Here is a 22,180-nt window from a genome sequence, read left to right on the forward strand (position 1 = left end):
ATAATACATTACAAAACATAAAAAATATGAATCATTTTGCTAATTAAATAACTTCAAGATTATTTAAAAACAGTAATAACAATAAACTATTAATAATGGTATTAATAAAATAATAACATATTAATAATAATAACAATAATCGTAACAAAAATAAATAAATAATAATAATACAACAATAATAATAATAATACAAATAATAACACAATAGGAATAATAATAATAATAATAATAACAATAATAATAATAATAATAATAAATAACATTAATAATAATACACTATAAAAAATTTAAAAAAATATGAATAATTTTGCTAATTTAATAACTTCAAAATAATTTAATAACACAAAATTCATTTACCTTTATAATCAACTGTAAAATATTATCTTTTTCAAATTGATTGTGTCCTATTTTATATTTTACTTTTCCACCATAACAAACCCAAATATCACTAAAAAAAAAATTGTACTAGCCTTCCAAAATATTTAGATAATATTTGGATTATCTGGAAGTTTATCGTGTGATTTTTTTTAATTTTTTGAATAAAAATGAATAAAACATAAGCGTAAAGTATGTCCTCATTAATATGACTAATTATTTGTTTTTCATACAGTGTGGTCATGGTTTCTTACTGTAAAAATGTACATCCTTTAACAGTGTATGTCAACAAACTCTTAAAGCTACGGTACACACTCTTCAACTTTATTGTAAAGAATGCTAAATTACAATGCAGGTTTAGTTGCAACTTTGATGTGTGAAATCAGTTCCTGTAAAAGACTGTAAAAAAGTACAGTAAAAGTCATGCAGTTGTTTGCCAGGTTTATGTGCAGATGAGTGGGCCGTGCTTGCACTTCAAGACCCTTCCCAAGGGGGCGTGCGTCCTCCTGGAGTCCGGTCCCGCTCACTCCCGCTGGCCAGCCCAAAGAGCGAGCGGGAGGGGGAGAGAAAGGCCAACAGCCAATCAGACCAGCGCCAAAGTCTTGCCTGGGAGTTTTTCACTCTGCTCCGGTGTCACAAGTTCCTGGTCTACTTTGTGGGGCCGGGGCGGCGCACAGCTGGAGACACTTTGTGCGCATTGAAGCGGGACGGCATGGCCATTGTGTGCCTCTGCACATATCTGCAGGCCGCCGTCAGGCGAGCGGCCTCAAGCCTCCCAGCGCTCTTCCTCTCGCTATGAGCTGCCTGGATGTCATGTACCACCAAAGCTATGGAGCACACCTCCTGCCCGCAGACGCCTACGCCTCCACCTACTACAACCAGCAGCCACAGGTGAGGGCACCTTCTTTCACGCCTTGCTAACTGGCACAACGGCAGCAGCCTTCGCTTCTATTCACGGGACTCTGACCACATTGGATCGCCATTCCATTCAGACCGATTCTCCCAATATTTGCTGTAAAAATGAGGTCATCCATCCATCCATCCATCCATTTTCTTCCGCTTATCCGAGGTGGGGTCGCGGGGGTAGCAGCCTAAGCAGAGAAGTCCAGACTTATCCCTCTCCCCAGCCAGCAGAGCAAGTTTATTTATAGAGCACACTTCATACACAAGGCAATCCAAAGTGTTAAGAAAATAATAATTAAATGAGGTTAAATACAATTGGTGATTCAATTTCGATTCTTGGTTAGATTCAAATCCGATTCAAACCGATTCTAGCAATTTATAATGTTCTGTAATAGTTAGAGATGTCCGATAAAGGCTTTTTTGCCGATATTCCGATATTGTCCAACTCTTAATTACCGATTCCGATATCAACCGATACCGATATATACAGTGGTGGAATTAACACATTATTATGCCTAATTTTGTTGCGATGCCCCGCTGGATGCATTAAACAATGTAACAAGGTTTTCCAAAAATAAATAAACTCAAGTTATGGAAAAAAATGCCAACATGGCACTGCCATATTTATTATTGAAGTCACAAAGTGCATTATTTTTTTTAACATGCCTCAAAACAGCAGCTTGAAATTCAGGAGTCTTCCTTTTTTTTCTCTTTCTATCCCCTCCTGCCCGGTTGGTTTTATTTTTTTAATTATTTTTTTAAATAATTATTTATTATTATTATTATTTTTTAAAAATTATTATTATTATTATTATTATTATTATTATTATTATTATTATTATTATTATTATTATTATTGTATTTTTATTTTATATTATCATTTGGCTGCACCAAATGATAATATAAATACATTTAATGAAGTCAAATACATCTACATCAACTATATGTTTTGCCTGAGAAGCTGGACAGGACCAAAAAAATAAAATAAAATAAAATAAAATAAAATAAAATAAAATAAAATAAAATAAAATAAAATAAAAAAACAAAATTCGTGAGTCTCTCTGGAAAATCGGGAGAGTCGGCAAGTATGACCGGGAGATGCAACTGCTCTGTACTTCTCCCTACGTCCGTGTACCACTCCGTACAGCGGCGTTTTAAAAAAGTCATAAATTTTACTTTTTAAAACCGATAATTTCCGATATCACATTTTAAAGCATTTATCGGCCGATGATATCGGCAGTCCGATATTATCGGACATCTCTAGTAATAACCTTTGCAAAAACAGTTAGCAGGTTACAAAAACGACTTTGACATATTCAACTAAACCCATAAATGGCATTAAAATGTCTTTTAAAACAATTATTCTTATTGAAAAAAAATAAAATAACATTTAAAAAAATAAATACCTTTTTTTTTATTTTAAATAAAAATAAATAAATAATAATAATTCTTAAAAAGCATTACTTTTGAAAAGGTTTAGCAATTTTTTTTTTATAGCTAACAATAAATCGATTCTGACTAGAATCGTCATTCCAAGAATCAAAATCGAATCGTTTTTCAAAACGGGTTCTTGAAAATTATGAATCGATTTAGAATCGGGAAAAATATATTTTTTAAAACATGTTTTAAAGTTTTTGAGCACCCCTAAAGTCCGTCATTTTTTTTCCACATCTGAAATATTAATTAAAGAGCACAACAAAGAACCTGATTTGAGAGTTTTAGAAGTGCCTGAACAACTTTAGTAAGATTTAGTATTATATTGTCACTCGATATGAAGACTGGATCAGATCCATAGAAGACTGCTTCTGACTCTGTATGCACTACGAATGTAGTCGAACTGTGATTCTGTTTGACGGACTGTAAAAGATGCAATATTTCCATTTTTAAATCACATATAAAGAGTTAATGTAGACAGGTGTAAATATATTCATGTTATTGTCAAACTAGAGTTGAGGAAATATTGTAAAGTAAAGTCATTTGAATAAATATTAAAATAAGTACATTTGAGACATTCCCTTACATGAGGGGTTTGGCAACCCAAAAAGTTGAAAGAGCCATATTGGAACAAAAACACAAAAAACAAATCTGTCTTGAAAAAAATGAAAAGCCGTATATAAGTGTTATAATGAAGGCAACACATGATATACGTGTCTATATTAGCTATATTAGCCTACTATCAAAATGACTTTAAAAGTCTTGTATAAGTGTTATAATGAAAGCAACACATGATGTAAGTGTCTATATTAGCTATATTAGCCTACTATCAAAATGACTTTAAAAGTCTTATATAAGTGTTATAATGAAGGCAACACATGATGTAAGTGTCTATATTAGCTATATTAGCCTACTATCAAAATGACTTTAAAAGTCTTATATAAGTGTTATAATGAAGGCAACACATGATGTAAGTGTCTATATTAGCTTTATTAGCCTACTATCAAAATTACTTTAAAAGTCTGATATAAGTGTTATAATGAAGGCTACACATGATGTAAGTGTCTATATTAGCTATATTAGCCTACTATCAAAATGACATTAACAGTCTTATATAAGTGTTATAATGAAGGCAACACATGATGTAAGTGTCTATATTAGCTATATTAGCCTACTATCAAAATGACATTAAAAGTCTTATATAAGTGTTATAATGAAGACAACACATGATGTAAGTGTCTATATTAGCTATATTAGCCTACTATCAAAATGACTTTAAAAGTCTTATATAAGTGTTATAATGAAGGCAACACATGATGTAAGTGTCTATATTAGCTTTATTAGCCTACTATCAAAATTACTTTAAAAGTCTGATATAAGTGTTATAATGAAGGCAACACATGATGTAAGTGTCTATATTAGCTATATTAGCCTACTATCAAAATGACATTAAAAGTCTTATATAAGTGTTATAATGAAGGCAACACATGATGTAAGTGTCTATATTAGCTATATTAGCCTACTATCAAAATGACATTAAAAGTCTTATATAAGTGTTATAATGAAGGCAACACATGATGTAAGTGTCTATATTAGCTATATTAGCCTACTATCAAAATGACTTTAAAAGCCTTATATAAGTGTTATAATGAAGACAACACATGATGTAAGTGTCTATATTAGCTATATTAGCCTACTATCAAAATGACTTTAAAAGTCTTATATAAGTGTTATAATGAAGGCAACACATGATGTAAGTGTCTATATTAGCTATATTAGCCTACTATCAAAATGACTTTAAAAGTCTTATATAAGTGTTATAATGAAGGCAACACATGATGTAAGTGTCTATATTAGCTTTATTAGCCTACTATCAAAATTACTTTAAAAGTCTGATATAAGTGTTATAATGAAGGCAACACATGATGTAAGTGTCTATATTAGCTATATTAGCCTACTATCAAAATGACATTAACAGTCTTGTATAAGTGTTATAATGAAGGCAACACATGATGTAAGTGTCTATATTAGCTATATTAGCCTACTATCAAAATGACTTTAAAAGTCTTATATAAGTGTTATAATGAAGGCAACACATGATGTAAGTGTCTATATTAGCTATATTAGCCTACTATCAAAATGACTTTAAAAGTCTTATATAAGTGTTATAATGAAGGCAACACATGATGTAAGTGTCTATATTAGCTTTATTAGCCTACTATCAAAATTACTTTAAAAGTCTGATATAAGTGTTATAATGAAGGCAACACATGATGTAAGTGTCTATATTAGCTATATTAGCCTACTATCAAAATGACATTAACAGTCTTATATAAGTGTTATAATGAAGGCAACACATGATGTAAGTGTCTATATTAGCTATATTAGCCTACTATCAAAATGACATTAAAAGTCTTATATAAGTGTTATAATGAAGACAACACATGATGTAAGTGTCTATATTAGCTATATTAGCCTACTATCAAAATGACTTTAAAAGTCTTATATAAGTGTTATAATGAAGGCAACACATGATGTAAGTGTCTATATTAGCTATATTAGCCTACTATCAAAATGACTTTAAAAGTCTTATATAAGTGTTATAATGAAGGCAACACATGATGTAAGTGTCTATATTAGCTTTATTAGCCTACTATCAAAATTACTTTAAAAGTCTGATATAAGTGTTATAATGAAGGCAACACATGATGTAAGTGTCTATATTAGCTATATTAGCCTACTATCAAAATGACTTTAAAAGTCTTATATAAGTGTTATAATGAAGGCAACACATGATGTAAGTGTCTATATTAGCTATATTAGCCTACTATCAAAATGACTTTAAAAGTCTTATATAAGTGTTATAATGAAGGCAACACATGATGTAAGTGTGCATTACATGATGTAAGTGTGCATTAGCTTTATTAGCCTACTATCAAAATTACTTTAAAAGTCTGATATAAGTGTTATAATGAAGGCAACACATGATGTAAGTGTCTATATTAGCTATATTAGCCTACTATCAAAATGACATTAACAGTCTTATATAAGTGTTATAATGAAGGCAACACATGATGTAAGTGTCTATATTAGCTATATTAGCCTACTATCAAAATGACATTAAAAGTCTTATATAAGTGTTATAATGAAGACAACACATGATGTAAGTGTCTATATTAGCTATATTAGCCTACTATCAAAATGACTTTAAAAGTCTTATATAAGTGTTATAATGAAGGCAACACATGATGTAAGTGTCTATATTAGCTATATTAGCCTACTATCAAAATGACTTTAAAAGTCTTATATAAGTGTTATAATGAAGGCAACACATGATGTAAGTGTCTATATTAGCTTTATTAGCCTACTATCAAAATTACTTTAAAAGTCTGATATAAGTGTTATAATGAAGGCAACACATGATGTAAGTGTCTATATTAGCTATATTAGCCTACTAACAAAATGACATTAACAGTCTTATATAAGTGTTATAATGAAGGCAACACATGATGTAAGTGTCTATATTAGCTATATTAGCCTACTATCAAAATGACATTAAAAGTCTTATATAAGTGTTATAATGAAGACAACACATGATGTAAGTGTCAATATTAGCTATATTAGCCTACTATCAAAATGACTTTAAAAGTCTTATATAAGTGTTATAATGAAGGCAACACATGATGTAAGTGTCTATATTAGCTTTATTAGCCTACTATCAAAATTACTTTAAAAGTCTGATATAAGTGTTATAATGAAGGCAACACATGATGTAAGTGTCTATATTAGCTATATTAGCCTACTATAAAAATGACATTAAAAGTCTTATATAAGTGTTATAATGAAGGCAACACATGATGTAAGTGTCTATATTAGCTATATTAGCCTACTATCAAAATGACATTAAAAGTCTTATATAAGTGTTATAATGAAGGCAACACATGATGTAAGTGTCTATATTAGCTATATTAGCCTACTATCAAAATGACATTAAAAGTCTTATATAAGTGTTATAATGAAGGCAACACATGGTGTAAGTGTCTATATTAGCTATATTAGCCTACTATCAAAATGACTTTAAAAGTCTTATATACGTGTTATAATGAAGGCTACACATGATGTAAGTGTCTATATTAGCTATATTAGCCTACTATCAAAATGACTTTAAAAGTCTTGTATAAGTGTTATAATGAAGGCAACACATGGTGTAAGTGTCTATATTAGCTATATTAGCCTACTATCAAAATGACTTTAAAAGTCTGATATAAGTGTTATGATGAAGGCAACACATGATGTAAGTGTCTATATTAGCTATATTAGCCTACTATCAAAATGACTTTAAAAGTCTGATATAAGTGTTATAATGAAGGTAACACATGATGTAAGTGTCTATATTAGCCTACTATCAAAATGACTTTAAAAGTCTTATATAAGTGTTATAATGAAGGCAACACATGATGTAAGTGTCTATATTAGCTATATTAGCCTACTATCAAAATGACATTAAAAGTCTTATATAAGTGTTATAATGAAGGCAACACATGATGTAAGTGTCTATATTAGCTATATTAGCCTACTATCAAAATGACTTTAAAAGTCTTATATAAGTGTTATAATGAAGGCAACACATGGTGTAAGTGTCTATATTAGCTTTATTAGCCTACTATCAAAATGACTTTAAAAGTCTTATATAAGTGTTATAATGAAGGCAACACATGGTGTAAGTGTCTATATTAGCTATATTAGCCTACTATCAAAATGACTTTAAAAGTCTTATATAAGTGTTATAATGAAGGCAACACATGATGTAAGTGTCCATATTAGCTTTATTAGCCTACTATCAAAATTACTTTAAAAGTCTGATATAAGTGTTATAATGAAGGCAACACATGATGTAAGTGTCTATATTAGCTATATTAGCCTACTATCAAAATGACATTAAAAGTCTTATATAAGTGTTATAATGAAGGCAACACATGATGTAAGTGTCTATATTAGCTATATTAGCCTACTATCAAAATGACATTAAAAGTCTTATATAAGTGTTATAATGAAGACAACACATGATGTAAGTGTCTATATTAGCTATATTAGCCTACTATCAAAATGACTTTAAAAGTATTATATAAGTGTTATAATGAAGGCAACACATGATGTAAGTGTCTATATTAGCTATTTTAGCCTACTATCAAAATGACTTTAAAAGTATTATATAAGTGATATAATGAAGGTAACACATGATGTAAGTTTCTATATTAGCTATATTAGCCTACTATCAAAATGACTTTAAAAGTATTATATAAGTGTTATAATGAAGGCAACACATGATGTAAGTGTCTATATTAGCTATATTAGCCTACTATCAAAATGACTTTAAAAGTCTTATATAAGTGTTATAATGAAGGCAACACATGATGTAAGTGTCTATATTAGCTATATTAGCCTACTATCAAAATGACATTAAAAGTCTTATATAAGTGTTATAATGAAGGCAACACATGGTGTAAGTGTCTATATTAGCTATATTAGCCTACTATCAAAATGACTTTAAAAGTCTTATATAAGTGTTATAATGAAGGCTACACATGATGTAAGTGTCTATATTAGCTATATTAGCCTACTATCAAAATGACTTTAAAAGTCTTGTATAAGTGTTATAATGAAGGCAACACATGGTGTAAGTGTCTATATTAGCTATATTAGCCTACTATCAAAATGACTTTAAAAGTCTGATATGTGTTATAATGAAGGTAACACATGATGTAAGTGTCTATATTAGCCTACTATCAAAATGACTTTAAAAGTCTTATATAAGTGTTATAATGAAGGCAACACATGATGTAAGTGTCTATATTAGCTATATTAGCCTACTATCAAAATGACATTAAAAGTCTTATATAAGTGTTATAATGAAGGCAACACATGATGTAAGTGTCTATATTAGCTATATTAGCCTACTATCAAAATGACTTTAAAAGTCTTATATAAGTGTTATAATGAAGGCAACACATGGTGTAAGTGTCTATATTAGCTTTATTAGCCTACTATCAAAATGACTTTAAAAGTCTTATATAAGTGTTATAATGAAGGCAACACATGGTGTAAGTGTCTATATTAGCTATATTAGCCTACTATCAAAATGACTTTAAAAGTCTTATATAAGTGTTATAATGAAGGCAACACATGGTGTTAGTGTCTATATTAGCTTTATTAGCCTACTATCAAAATGACATTAAAAGTCTGATATAAGTGTTATAATGAAGGCAACACATGATGTAAGTGTCTATATTAGCTATATTAGCCTACTATCAAAATGACTTTAAAAGTCTTGTATAAGTGTTATAATGAAGTAAGTGTCTATATTAGCCTACTATCGAAATGACTTTAAAAGTCTTGTATAAGTGTTATAATGAAGTAAGTGTCTATATTAGCCTACTATCAAAATGACTTTAAAAGTCTTATATAAGTGTTATAATGAAGGCAACACATGATGTAAGTGTCTATATTAGCTATATTAGCCTACTATCAAAATGACATTAAAAGTCTTATATAAGTGTTATAATGAAGGCAACACATGATGTAAGTGTCTATATTAGCTATATTAGCCTACTATCAAAATGACTTTAAAAGTCTTATATAAGTGTTATAATGAAGGCAACACATGGTGTAAGTGTCTATATTAGCTTTATTAGCCTACTATCAAAATGACTTTAAAAGTCTTATATAAGTGTTATAATGAAGGCAACACATGGTGTAAGTGTCTATATTAGCTATATTAGCCTACTATCAAAATGACTTTAAAAGTCTTATATAAGTGTTATAATGAAGGCAACACATGGTGTAAGTGTCTATATTAGCTTTATTAGCCTACTATCAAAATGACTTTAAAAGTCTTATATAAGTGTTATAATGAAGGCAACACATGATGTAAGTGTCTATATTAGCTATATTAGCCTACTATCAAAATGACTTTAAAAGTCTTGTATAAGTGTTATAATGAAGTAAGTGTCTATATTAGCCTACTATCAAAATGACTTTAAAAGTCTTGTATAAGTGTTATAATGAAGTAAGTGTCTATATTAGCCTACTATCAAAATGACTTTAAAAGTCTTATATAAGTGTTATAATGAAGGCAACACATGATGTAAGTGTCTATATTAGCTATATTAGCCTACTATCAAAATGACATTAAAAGTCTTATATAAGTGTTATAATGAAGGCAACACATGATGTAAGTGTCTATATTAGCTATATTAGCCTACTATCAAAATGACTTTAAAAGTCTTATATAAGTGTTATAATGAAGGCAACACATGATGTAAGTGTCTATATTAGCTATATTAGCCTACTATCAAAATGACTTTAAAAGTCTGATATAAGTGTTATAATGAAGTCAACACATGATGTAAGTGTCTATATTAGCCTACTATCAAAATTACTTTAAAAGTCTGATATAAGTGTTATAATGAAGGCAACACGTGATGTAAGTGTCTATATTAGCTACATTAGCCTACTATCAAAATGACTTTAAAAGTCTTATATAAGTGTTATAATGAAGGCAACACGTGATGTAAGTGTCTATATTAGCTATATTAGCCTACTATCAAAATGACTTTAAAAGTCTTATATAAGTGTTATAATGAAGGCAACACATGGTGTAAGTGTCTATATTAGCTTTATTAGCCTACTATCAAAATGACATTAAAAGTCTGATATAAGTGTTATAATGAAGGCAACACATGATGTAAGTGTCTATATTAGCTATATTAGCCTACTATCAAAATGACTTTAAAAGTCTGATATAAGTGTTATAATGAAGTCAACACATGATGTAAGTGTCTATATTAGCTTTATTAGCCTACTATCAAAATTACTTTAAAAGTCTGATATAAGTGTTATAATGAAGGCAACACGTGATGTAAGTGTCTATATTAGCTACATTAGCCTACTATCAAAATGACTTTAAAAGTCTTATAAAAGTGTTATAATGAAGGCAACACGTGATGTAAGTGTCTATATTAGCTACATTAGCCTACTATCAAAATGACTTTAAAAGTCTTATATAAGTGTTATAATGAAGGCAACACATGATGTAAGTGTCTATATTAGCTTTATTAGCCTACTATCAAAATTACTTTAAAAGTCTGATATAAGTGTTATAATGAAGGCAACACATGATGTAAGTGTCTATATTAGCTATATTAGCCTACTATCAAAATGACATTAACAGTCTTATATAAGTGTTATAATGAAGGCAACACATGATGTAAGTGTCTATATTAGCTATATTAGCCTACTATCAAAATGACATTAAAAGTCTTATATAAGTGTTATAATGAAGACAACACATGATGTAAGTGTCTATATTAGCTATATTAGCCTACTATCAAAATGACTTTAAAAGTCTTATATAAGTGTTATAATGAAGGCAACACATGATGTAAGTGTCTATATTAGCTATATTAGCCTACTATCAAAATGACATTAAAAGTCTTATATAAGTGTTATAATGAAGGCAACACATGATGTAAGTGTCTATATTAGCTATATTAGCCTACTATCAAAATGACATTAAAAGTCTTATATAAGTGTTATAATGAAGGCAACACATGATGTAAGTGTCTATATTAGCTATATTAGCCTACTATCAAAATGACATTAAAAGTCTTATATAAGTGTTATAATGAAGGCAACACATGATGTAAGTGTCTATATTAGCTATATTAGCCTACTATCAAAATGACATTAAAAGTCTTATATAAGTGTTATAATGAAGGCAACACATGGTGTAAGTGTCTATATTAGCTATATTAGCCTACTATCAAAATGACTTTAAAAGTCTTATATACGTGTTATAATGAAGGCTACACATGATGTAAGTGTCTATATTAGCTATATTAGCCTACTATCAAAATGACTTTAAAAGTCTTGTATAAGTGTTATAATGAAGGCAACACATGGTGTAAGTGTCTATATTAGCTATATTAGCCTACTATCAAAATGACTTTAAAAGTCTGATATAAGTGTTATGATGAAGGCAACACATGATGTAAGTGTCTATATTAGCTATATTAGCCTACTATCAAAATGACTTTAAAAGTCTGATATAAGTGTTATAATGAAGGTAACACATGATGTAAGTGTCTATATTAGCCTACTATCAAAATGACTTTAAAAGTCTTATATAAGTGTTATAATGAAGGCAACACATGATGTAAGTGTCTATATTAGCTATATTAGCCTACTATCAAAATGACATTAAAAGTCTTATATAAGTGTTATAATGAAGGCAACACATGATGTAAGTGTCTATATTAGCTATATTAGCCTACTATCAAAATGACTTTAAAAGTCTTATATAAGTGTTATAATGAAGGCAACACATGGTGTAAGTGTCTATATTAGCTTTATTAGCCTACTATCAAAATGACTTTAAAAGTCTTATATAAGTGTTATAATGAAGGCAACACATGGTGTACGTGTCTATATTAGCTATATTAGCCTACTATCAAAATGACTTTAAAAGTCTTATATAAGTGTTATAATGAAGGCAACACATGATGTAAGTGTCCATATTAGCTTTATTAGCCTACTATCAAAATTACTTTAAAAGTCTGATATAAGTGTTATAATGAAGGCAACACATGATGTAAGTGTCTATATTAGCTATATTAGCCTACTATCAAAATGACATTAAAAGTCTTATATAAGTGTTATAATGAAGGCAACACATGATGTAAGTGTCTATATTAGCTATATTAGCCTACTATCAAAATGACATTAAAAGTCTTATATAAGTGTTATAATGAAGACAACACATGATGTAAGTGTCTATATTAGCTATATTAGCCTACTATCAAAATGACTTTAAAAGTATTATATAAGTGTTATAATGAAGGCAACACATGATGTAAGTGTTTATATTAGCTATTTTAGCCTACTATCAAAATGACTTTAAAAGTATTATATAAGTGTTATAATGAAGGCAACACATGATGTAAGTGTCTATATTAGCTATATTAGCCTACTATCAAAATGACTTTAAAAGTCTTATATAAGTGTTATAATGAAGGCAACACATGATGTAAGTGTCTATATTAGCTATATTAGCCTACTATCAAAATGACATTAAAAGTCTTATATAAGTGTTATAATGAAGGCAACACATGGTGTAAGTGTCTATATTAGCTATATTAGCCTACTATCAAAATGACTTTAAAAGTCTTATATAAGTGTTATAATGAAGGCTACACATGATGTAAGTGTCTATATTAGCTATATTAGCCTACTATCAAAATGACTTTAAAAGTCTTGTATAAGTGTTATAATGAAGGCAACACATGGTGTAAGTGTCTATATTAGCTATATTAGCCTACTATCAAAATGACTTTAAAAGTCTGATATGTGTTATAATGAAGGTAACACATGATGTAAGTGTCTATATTAGCCTACTATCAAAATGACTTTAAAAGTCTTATATAAGTGTTATAATGAAGGCAACACATGATGTAAGTGTCTATATTAGCTATATTAGCCTACTATCAAAATGACTTTAAAAGTCTTATATAAGTGTTATAATGAAGGCAACACATGGTGTAAGTGTCTATATTAGCTTTATTAGCCTACTATCAAAATGACTTTAAAAGTCTTATATAAGTGTTATAATGAAGGCAACACATGGTGTAAGTGTCTATATTAGCTATATTAGCCTACTATCAAAATGACTTTAAAAGTCTTATATAAGTGTTATAATGAAGGCAACACATGGTGTAAGTGTCTATATTAGCTTTATTAGCCTACTATCAAAATGACTTTAAAAGTCTTATATAAGTGTTATAATGAAGGCAACACATGATGTAAGTGTCTATATTAGCTATATTAGCCTACTATCAAAATGACTTTAAAAGTCTTGTATAAGTGTTATAATGAAGTAAGTGTCTATATTAGCCTACTATCAAAATGACTTTAAAAGTCTTGTATAAGTGTTATAATGAAGTAAGTGTCTATATTAGCCTACTATCAAAATGACTTTAAAAGTCTTATATAAGTGTTATAATGAAGGCAACACATGGTGTAAGTGTCTATATTAGCTTTATTAGCCTACTATCAAAATGACTTTAAAAGTCTTATATAAGTGTTATAATGAAGGCAACACATGGTGTAAGTGTCTATATTAGCTATATTAGCCTACTATCAAAATGACTTTAAAAGTCTTATATAAGTGTTATAATGAAGGCAACACATGGTGTAAGTGTCTATATTAGCTTTATTAGCCTACTATCAAAATGACATTAAAAGTCTGATATAAGTGTTATAATGAAGGCAACACATGATGTAAGTGTCTATATTAGCTATATTAGCCTACTATCAAAATGACTTTAAAAGTCTGATATAAGTGTTATAATGAAGTCAACACATGATGTAAGTGTCTATATTAGCTTTATTAGCCTACTATCAAAATTACTTTAAAAGTCTGATATAAGTGTTATAATGAAGGCAACACGTGATGTAAGTGTCTATATTAGCTACATTAGCCTACTATCAAAATGACTTTAAAAGTCTTATATAAGTGTTATAATAAAGGCAACACGTGATGTAAGTGTCTATATTAGCTACATTAGCCTACTATCAAAATGACTTTAAAAGTCTTATATAAGTGTTATAATGAAGGCAACACATGATGTAAGTGTCTATATTAGCTATATTAGCCTACTATCAAAATGACTTTAAAAGTCTTATATAAGTGTTATAATGAAGGCAACACATGGTGTAAGTGTCTATATTAGCTTTATTAGCCTACTATCAAAATGACTTTAAAAGTCTTATATAAGTGTTATAATGAAGGCAACACATGGTGTAAGTGTCTATATTAGCTATATTAGCCTACTATCAAAATGACTTTAAAAGTCTGATATAAGTGTTATAATGAAGGCAACACATGGTGTAAGTGTCTATATTAGCTTTATTAGCCTACTATCAAAATGACATTAAAAGTCTGATATAAGTGTTATAATGAAGGCAACACATGATGTAAGTGTCTATATTAGCTATATTAGCCTACTATCAAAATGACTTTAAAAGTCTGATATAAGTGTTATAATGAAGTCAACACATGATGTAAGTGCCTATATTAGCTATATTAGCCTACTATCAAATTACTTTAAAAGTCTGATATAAGTGTTATAATGAAGGCAACACATGGTGTAAGTGTCTATATTAGCTATATTAGCCTACTATCAAAATTACTTTAAAAGTCTGATATAAGTGTTATAATGAAGGCAACACACGACGTAAGTGTCTATATTAGCTATATTAGCCTACTATCAAAATGACTTTAAAAGTCTTATATAAGTGTTATAATGAAGACAACACATGATGTAAGTGTCTATATTAGCTATATTAGCCTACTATCAAAATGACTTTAAAAGTCTGATATAAAAGTTATAATGAAGGCAACACATGGTGTAAGTGTCTATATTAGCCTACTATCAAAATGACTTTAAAAGTCTGATATAAGTGTTATAATGAAGGCAACACATGGTGTAAGTGTCTATATTAGCCTACTATCAAAATGACTTTAAAAGTCTTATATAAGTGTTATAATGAAGGCAACACATGATGTAAGTGTCTATATTAGCTATATTAGCCTACTATCAAAATGACTTTAAAAGTCTTGTATAAGTGTTCTAATGAAGTAAGTGTCTATATTAGCCTACTATCAAAATGACTTTAAAAGTCTTGTATAAGTGTTATAATGAAGTAAGTGTCTATATTAGCCTACTATCAAAATGACTTTAAAAGTCTTGTATAAGTGTTATAATGAAGTAAGTGTCTATATTAGCCTACTATCAAAATGACCACGTTTCGCAGGCTGAAGCAAATCTTTGTTGACAGAAATGTTGAAATTGTATATCTATTCTGCACATTTTCAGAAGGTGAGATAACTTGTAGAAATGACTGGCTTTTAATGGCCAAAGGTATAGATGTGTGTGTCCTAACATCAACAAAGCGCACCTTTGTGCATTCACGCACAGCACAAAACGTTTGGTGGACAAAATGAGACAAAGAAGGAGTGGAAGATTTCACATGTAAACAAACTCTCGCGTCACAGTCCACACACTATGGTGAGTTCAAGAACCGCCGAAATATAGTAGGACAAAACCAAATACTCATATTGTTAAACATACTAAACCGTGGGCTTTCTGACAATTGGGAAGGTTTGTGTCATGTTTGTCCTCAAACAAAAAACACCTTTTTCCATTTTCAATACTTTTTTGAAAAAATGCTCCAGGGAGCCACTAGGGCGGCGCTAAACAGCCGCATGTGGCTCGAGAGCCGCGGGTTCTTGACCCCCGCCTTAGATAGTGGACACAGCCCTATGTTTTTGCTCCGGTATACACATTAAAAAGTATTTTTGATATTGCTAATTAATAATGTCAAAATGTCTTGGTGTGATTTCGACTCGGTATTGAGGTCTGGGTACGGTATTATTGACCCATTGACCATTATTATGTGTCCTGGGCATGACGTTAAAGTGCATCCGGCAGTGGAGGCTCCTCTAGGGGGTCTTGGGGCACTAGAAGGTCAACCCCTTTACTACTGTTACCCCAGGTGGCCCTTGGCAAAGGCCTAGTACCTGACTGCCCCCTAGCCAGGGATACGGTGAAGACCTCAACGGCGGAGCAGGCGGAAGACGGTAGTTTTAAGAACTACCACAACGGCTGCGATGGCGGCAGAAGGCTGCAGCAGAAAAGGGTCCCCAGTCGTCTTGGACTCCATGCCACTGGACCCTGACCCGATTCTGTCAAGGATCGTGTGGTGACTGTCTGTGCACCAGTCTCCCTGCGTTAAATAAAGTCACGCACTGGCATCCTCCACAAAGGGATACACCCCTACCAGGAGGATTGTCATACTCGTTCGAGTGACCGCCGATGATGATGATGATGATGACGGTATTATTGCGCTGAAGGAAGACGTATAAAATGAATTGGAGGTAATGTTTAGGGTAAAAACACTAACCTAACCGAACACCAACATGATATTCTCATCATATTTCAAACTACAAACAAGTACTTTCAGTGCAAAGAACTGTGCAGGAAGATCCAGGGTATTGTTTGGAATGTCCGCGCTTGTTAAACCCGTTGACTCATCGGACCGACAAGTCGACTTCTTCTGAGTCCATACTTCCGATTTAAACTCCCTGCGCTAAGGATCTTGGGAGATGGAGTTTACTTTTCAGATCGGCCCACCCAAGAGCTTCAGATGTACTGACGAGAGTACTCCAAGTTCTCGCATTTTGAAACACAAATATTGCAATATTTACAGTATCATTACATCCCTGCTGCTAATAGGCCAATGCCGTGCACAGGTGTATCAGTCACGTCCTCATGACCTCCACCAAGGTACTCAGGCTTCTAACCCTCCACTGGACGGCTAACAAGAACTAGAAGAAATGTGTATTTGGTGTTTTAACCCTTCTTGTGTTTCTCCCTTCAGAGGAGGCTGAGCGCTCACACCAAGATGCACACCTGCTCGAGCCAGCAGCAAGCTGGAGGACGAGGAATACTAGCCAGAGACCAGGGCCTTCGGCTTGGTCTTGGGGCCGAATCTGGATGTGTGTCAATACCTGACTTGGATCTGAAAGACGGACCTCAACCGGCAGAAGCAGAGTACCTCAACTCCCGGTGTATTTTGTTTACGTACTTCCAAGGAGACATCGGCGATGTGGTGGATGAACACTTCTCTCGGGCCCTCAGTCAGTCAGCTGGACTTACCAGAGAGACGAAGCCGTTTCGTACGAGTCCGCCGTCTGCTTCGAGCACAACCAACACATGGAAAGGTAAGAGGATGTCGTACAGTTATTTAATTACTAGACTGAACTGATTGGTTTGTTTCAGATGGCGAGTCCCTTCCGGAGAGTCAAAACTGCTCGGTCTGGAACAACACCTATCCATCCCATTCCACCACCTGCCTCCACCCGGAATTCTCATCCAGTCCCATTTCCCTTAACCACACCGATGGAGGTCTTTGGGCTGGCCATGTGCTCTCCAATGCCAGTTTCCAGCCACTGGCGACCCTCACTGACAGCTGGACCTACAGCCTGAACCCCCAAAGCCCGAGCGGCTACCCCAACGTCCATGACGTCTACCACCCTCACCCCCATTCCCACATCCACACTCGGCACCGCCACCACCACCACCCCATGTTCCAGTCATACCCAAGCCACAGCGCAACGTTAGATTCAAGGTTCAGTCCTCTTATTCTGCCTGGTGTGAGGAACCACAACCAGCCCTCAGCCAGTGCGGGAAGTTCCCCGCACAGCGAGGGCGCAAAGACAGAAATGGAGGCCGGTAGTACAAGCCCGGTCACGGCTTCATCGGTCTCCTGGACCCCCTCACCCATCCATGGATCCTTGGAGTTGTTTGAAGCAGGTAGGTTGCGCACAGGACACATTCTAGAGCAGTGTTTTTCAACCACTGTGCCACATGAGATACAGTCTGGTGTGCCGTGGGAGATTATGTTATTTCACCTAATTGGGTTAAAAGTATTTTTTGCTAACCAGCAATTAAAATCCGCAAATAAAGTGCTGTACTGTCTAGAGCGCAGCAGAGTCACCATGTAATACTCTTCCATATCAGTAGGTGGCAGCGGGTAGCTAAATGCTTTGTAGATGTCGGGAACACGGTTTGTCGTGATCACAATAAGCAGACGACAGTGGGAGGCAGAGTTCAGGTAAAACCAAAAATAAACAAAAGACGAGGGCCGCTAAGAAAAGGCATTGAAGCTTAGGGAAGGTTATGCAGAACGAAACTGTGGTGATGTCGCTCTAGTGGATTCTTCTGATGCTGACAAATCTTCACAATAGCCCGGATGTCTGGTGTTATCAATGTCTTTTATTGGCATCGCACACACGCTAGGGCAGCACTCCGCTCTACCACTTTTCAGTCTTTTCCGGAAGCAGCCCACGACCGCCTCTGCTCCGTGACTTTCCAGTCTGCTCTGGATCTCTTTTCCTCTCGCCGTGGTCTCGTACGTGTGCGTGCGTCTGCTCACCAGCAACTCCAACTCCATCAACGGTGTCTCGGCCCGGCTGCTGCTAATAAGCATGGCGGGTGATTGGATGATCAGCCCCAGCTGGGTAATCCAATCACCTGCCAGCTGTGCTTCGAGGCCGGTCCTGACACACCCCGCTCCGCGGCAGGCCCGCAGACCCCGGCCCCCTCCACAGAAACTAAAACTGAACTGGCTACAAAGTAAACAAAAACAGAATGCTGGACGACAGCAAAGACTTACAACGAGCGGAGCAGACGGCGTCCACAAAGTACATCCGAACATGACAAGACAATCAACAATGTCCACACAAACTATAAAACACACTTAAATAGTCTTGATTACTAAAACAAAACGGGTGCAAGGATTAGCGCTCAAAGGAAGACATGAAACTGCTACAGGAAAACACCAACAAAACAGGAAACACCACCAAAATAGGAGCGCAAGACAAGAACTGAATTACTACACACTGGAAAAGATTAAAAAAACTTCAAATAAGTCAGGGTGTGATGTGACAGGTGGTGACAGTACACCTACTTTGAGACAAGAGCTATAGTGATGCATGCTTGGTTATGCTTTAAAGTCATATTACGAGAACAACTTTTTACCGTCAATATCGGCTGCTGAATTTCGTTTTTTAATGATTTCTGCTGGTGGTGTGCTTCAGGATTTTTTCTATGAAAAAAATGTGCCTTGGCTCAAGAAAGGTTGAAAAACACTGACCTAGAGCAGTGTTTTTCAACCTTTTTTGAGCCAAGGCACATTTTTTGCGTTGAAAAAACGAAACTCAATTGACAGTAAAAAGTCGTAGTCGCAATTGTTGGATAATAACAATAATATATTTTATTTGTAAAAAGCACTTTATATTGAGCAAACAACCTCAAAGGGCTACAGTGTATTAAAAAAAAATAAAAAAAATAAAATACAAAGATAATAAAAATAAATAAAAATACAAACTAGAACAGCCTAATAGCTAGAACTGGTACGCATATATATAAAAATAGATTTTTTTTTTTAAAAAGAAGGGTTTTTAAGCCTTTTATAAAAGCATCCACAGTCTGTGGTGCCCTCAGGTGGTCAGGGAGAGCGTTCCACAGACTGGGAGCGGCGGAGCAGAAAGCCCGGTCTCCCATTGTTCGTAGCTTTGTCCTCTGAGGTTGGAGGTTGAGGATATGACTTTAAAGCATAACCAAGCATGCATCAGTACAGCTCTTGTCTCAAAGTAGGTGTACTGTCACCACCTGTCACATCACTCCCTGACTTATTTGGACTTTTTTGCTGTTTTCCTGTGCGTAGTGTTTTACTTCTTGTCTTGCGCTCCTACTTTGGTGGCTTTTTCTCTATTTTTTGGTTTTTCCCTGTAGCAGTTTCATGTCTTCCTTTGAGCAATAAAGAACATTTCAGTTGTTTTTATCCTTCTTCGTGGGGACATGTTCCGATCTACATTGTGGATGCCGTCTTTGCTCCGCAGTAAGTCTTTGCTGTCGTCCAGCATTCCGTTTTTGTTTACTTTGTAGTCAGTTCAGTTTTAGTTTCGTTCTGCATAGCCTTCCCTAAGCTTCAATGCCTTTTCTTAGGGGCACTCACCTTTTGTTTACTTTTGGTTACAGCATTAGACACCTTTTTACCTTCACTATGCCTCCCGCTGTTTCCGTCATCTACAAAGCAATTAGCTACCGGCTGCCACCTACTGCTATGGAAGAGTATTACATGGTTACTCTGCCGAGTTCTAGACAACACCGACACTCAACAACAACACATCATTTGCAGACTATAATTACTGGTTTGCAAAAAATATTTTTAACCCAAATAGGTGAAATTAGACAATCTCCCACGACACACCAGACTGTGGTTGACCAACACTGATCTGGAGGAACCATACCTGATCATCCTCTATTCTCTCTCCGCAGCTCATGACCAAACCAAAGCAAAGTCCTCCGTTTGGTTCTAAGTCTTGATGTGGAGCTGGAAGGCTTCAGACTCAAAGTGGCAGAAACTGAACAGTCCAGCCCTAATGAGAACCTCCTTGAGGAGGCATGACTATGTACTTTAGGGATGCCTGGACTAGGGACCCTTGGTCAAGACCATCGGACTTGACGGATGGAACCACGAAGGGGAGCGTCTGTGGCTGACGAGGACAAACATCTCCTCCAAACTTTAACACATTTTTTGAAGGTGTCCAAGTGGTTCTGTTACAGGAACTGTAGTTTTTAATAGTCCACTTTTGCCTTTTTGGAGGCTGGATGCTACATTTGATTTGTTCTCCTAAAAGGGATGGTGTGTTGCAAAGCGTATGTTGTCCTGTAAATAATAAATTATGTCGTTCCAAGGCCTAGAGTTGTTTTGTGATCGTCTTTAGAATGCCGGGACCGCGCTTGGAATGTGACCTTGGCAACGAGTCCAGACTTCTGAACGGCTCTTGCGAGCCTTTTTGTGGAGAAATGTTTGAGACGTCTGCACGCCAAAGTGAGTCGGGAATCGTTTGGATTCGCTTTCAAGGGTAATTGTTCTGCTGTGGAGTTGTAAACTAGTTCAGGTGTGCAACTCCGCATTCATCTTCATTTCCTGTCCCATGTTTTTATTGTACTTGTATTCATATTCTACAAAAAGCCAAAAGCAGTGAAGTTGTCACGTTGTGTAAATGGTAAATAAAAAGAGAATACAATGATTTGTAAATCCTTTTCAACTTATATTCTATTGAATAGACTGCAAAGACAAGATATTTCATGTTCACACTGAGAATTTTTGCAAATAATCATCATTTACTTATAATTTAATGGCAGCAACACTGTTATGTATGCAGGAGGAGTAGTGACGGCACAGTTCCACAAGGGGGTAAAAACGTTGTCACAGGGTCATTTTTACCACTGTGTTACATGGCCTTTCCTTTTAACAACACTCTGTAAAGGTTTGGGAACTGAGGAGTGACACATTTTTGAAGTGGAATTCTTTCCCATTCTTGCTTGATGTACAGCTTAAGTTGTTCAACAGTCCGGGGGTCTCCGTTGTTGTAACGACCTGGTCGCATCGAGGTGCAGTGGTGTTCTCTCAAGGATGCAGACGGGCTCGGACACAGCTTGCAGGTAGAAAAATGATTTATTCTGGAGCTAACTCAGACAGGAAAAAACAAAAACGACTAGCATGGGAGCTAGCAAGTAAAAAAATAGCATAGCCTGAAAGCTAGCAGGAAACAAAGTTGTCGTTAGCTGTTGCGTGAAAGCAAATTAGGAAGCCAGGCAGAGTGCTGCCCGGGCGAAGACTAAATAGCCCTCTGATTAGCGCTCGGGCAACAGGTGCGCGTCCCGAAACGCTAACCAGAGGCAGGTGAGCAAAATCTGCCGTCATGGCAACAGAAACAAAACACACGTGACACTAAACTGTAAACAAACTGTGATCCGAGCAGCGGATCCTAACAGTT

At 34.0% G+C, this 22,180-nt stretch overlaps 1 protein-coding gene across 1 annotated transcript; it reads left to right on the plus strand.

Annotated features, from left to right (window-relative positions):
- Window positions 1-1,015: 1,015 nt before the first annotated feature.
- On the plus strand, window positions 1,016-21,366 carry LOC133665247 (transcription cofactor vestigial-like protein 3). Its single transcript, XM_062070495.1, has 4 exons — window positions 1,016-1,266; window positions 17,209-17,551; window positions 17,610-18,143; window positions 20,673-21,366. The coding sequence occupies exons 1-4, from the start codon at window positions 1,171-1,173 to the stop codon at window positions 20,711-20,713; spliced, it is 1,014 nt and encodes a 337-aa protein (XP_061926479.1). The 5' UTR covers window positions 1,016-1,170; the 3' UTR covers window positions 20,714-21,366.
- The last annotated feature ends 814 nt before the right edge of the window (window positions 21,367-22,180 follow it).

The sequence above is a fragment of the Entelurus aequoreus genome, linkage group LG14, assembly GCF_033978785.1.
Source record: "Entelurus aequoreus isolate RoL-2023_Sb linkage group LG14, RoL_Eaeq_v1.1, whole genome shotgun sequence".
NCBI classification, from domain to species: Eukaryota; Metazoa; Chordata; class Actinopteri; order Syngnathiformes; family Syngnathidae; genus Entelurus; species Entelurus aequoreus.

Coding starts and splice junctions, on each gene's coding strand:
- LOC133665247 (XM_062070495.1), top strand. CDS start 1,171: ATGAGCTGCCTGGATGTCATGTACCACCAAAGCTATGGAGCACACCTC. Junction 17,552..17,609: donor CACAACCAACACATGGAAAG/GTAAGAGGATGT, acceptor GGTTTGTTTCAG/ATGGCGAGTCCCTTCCGGAG. Junction 18,144..20,672: donor CTTGGAGTTGTTTGAAGCAG/GTAGGTTGCGCA, acceptor CTCTCTCCGCAG/CTCATGACCAAACCAAAGCA.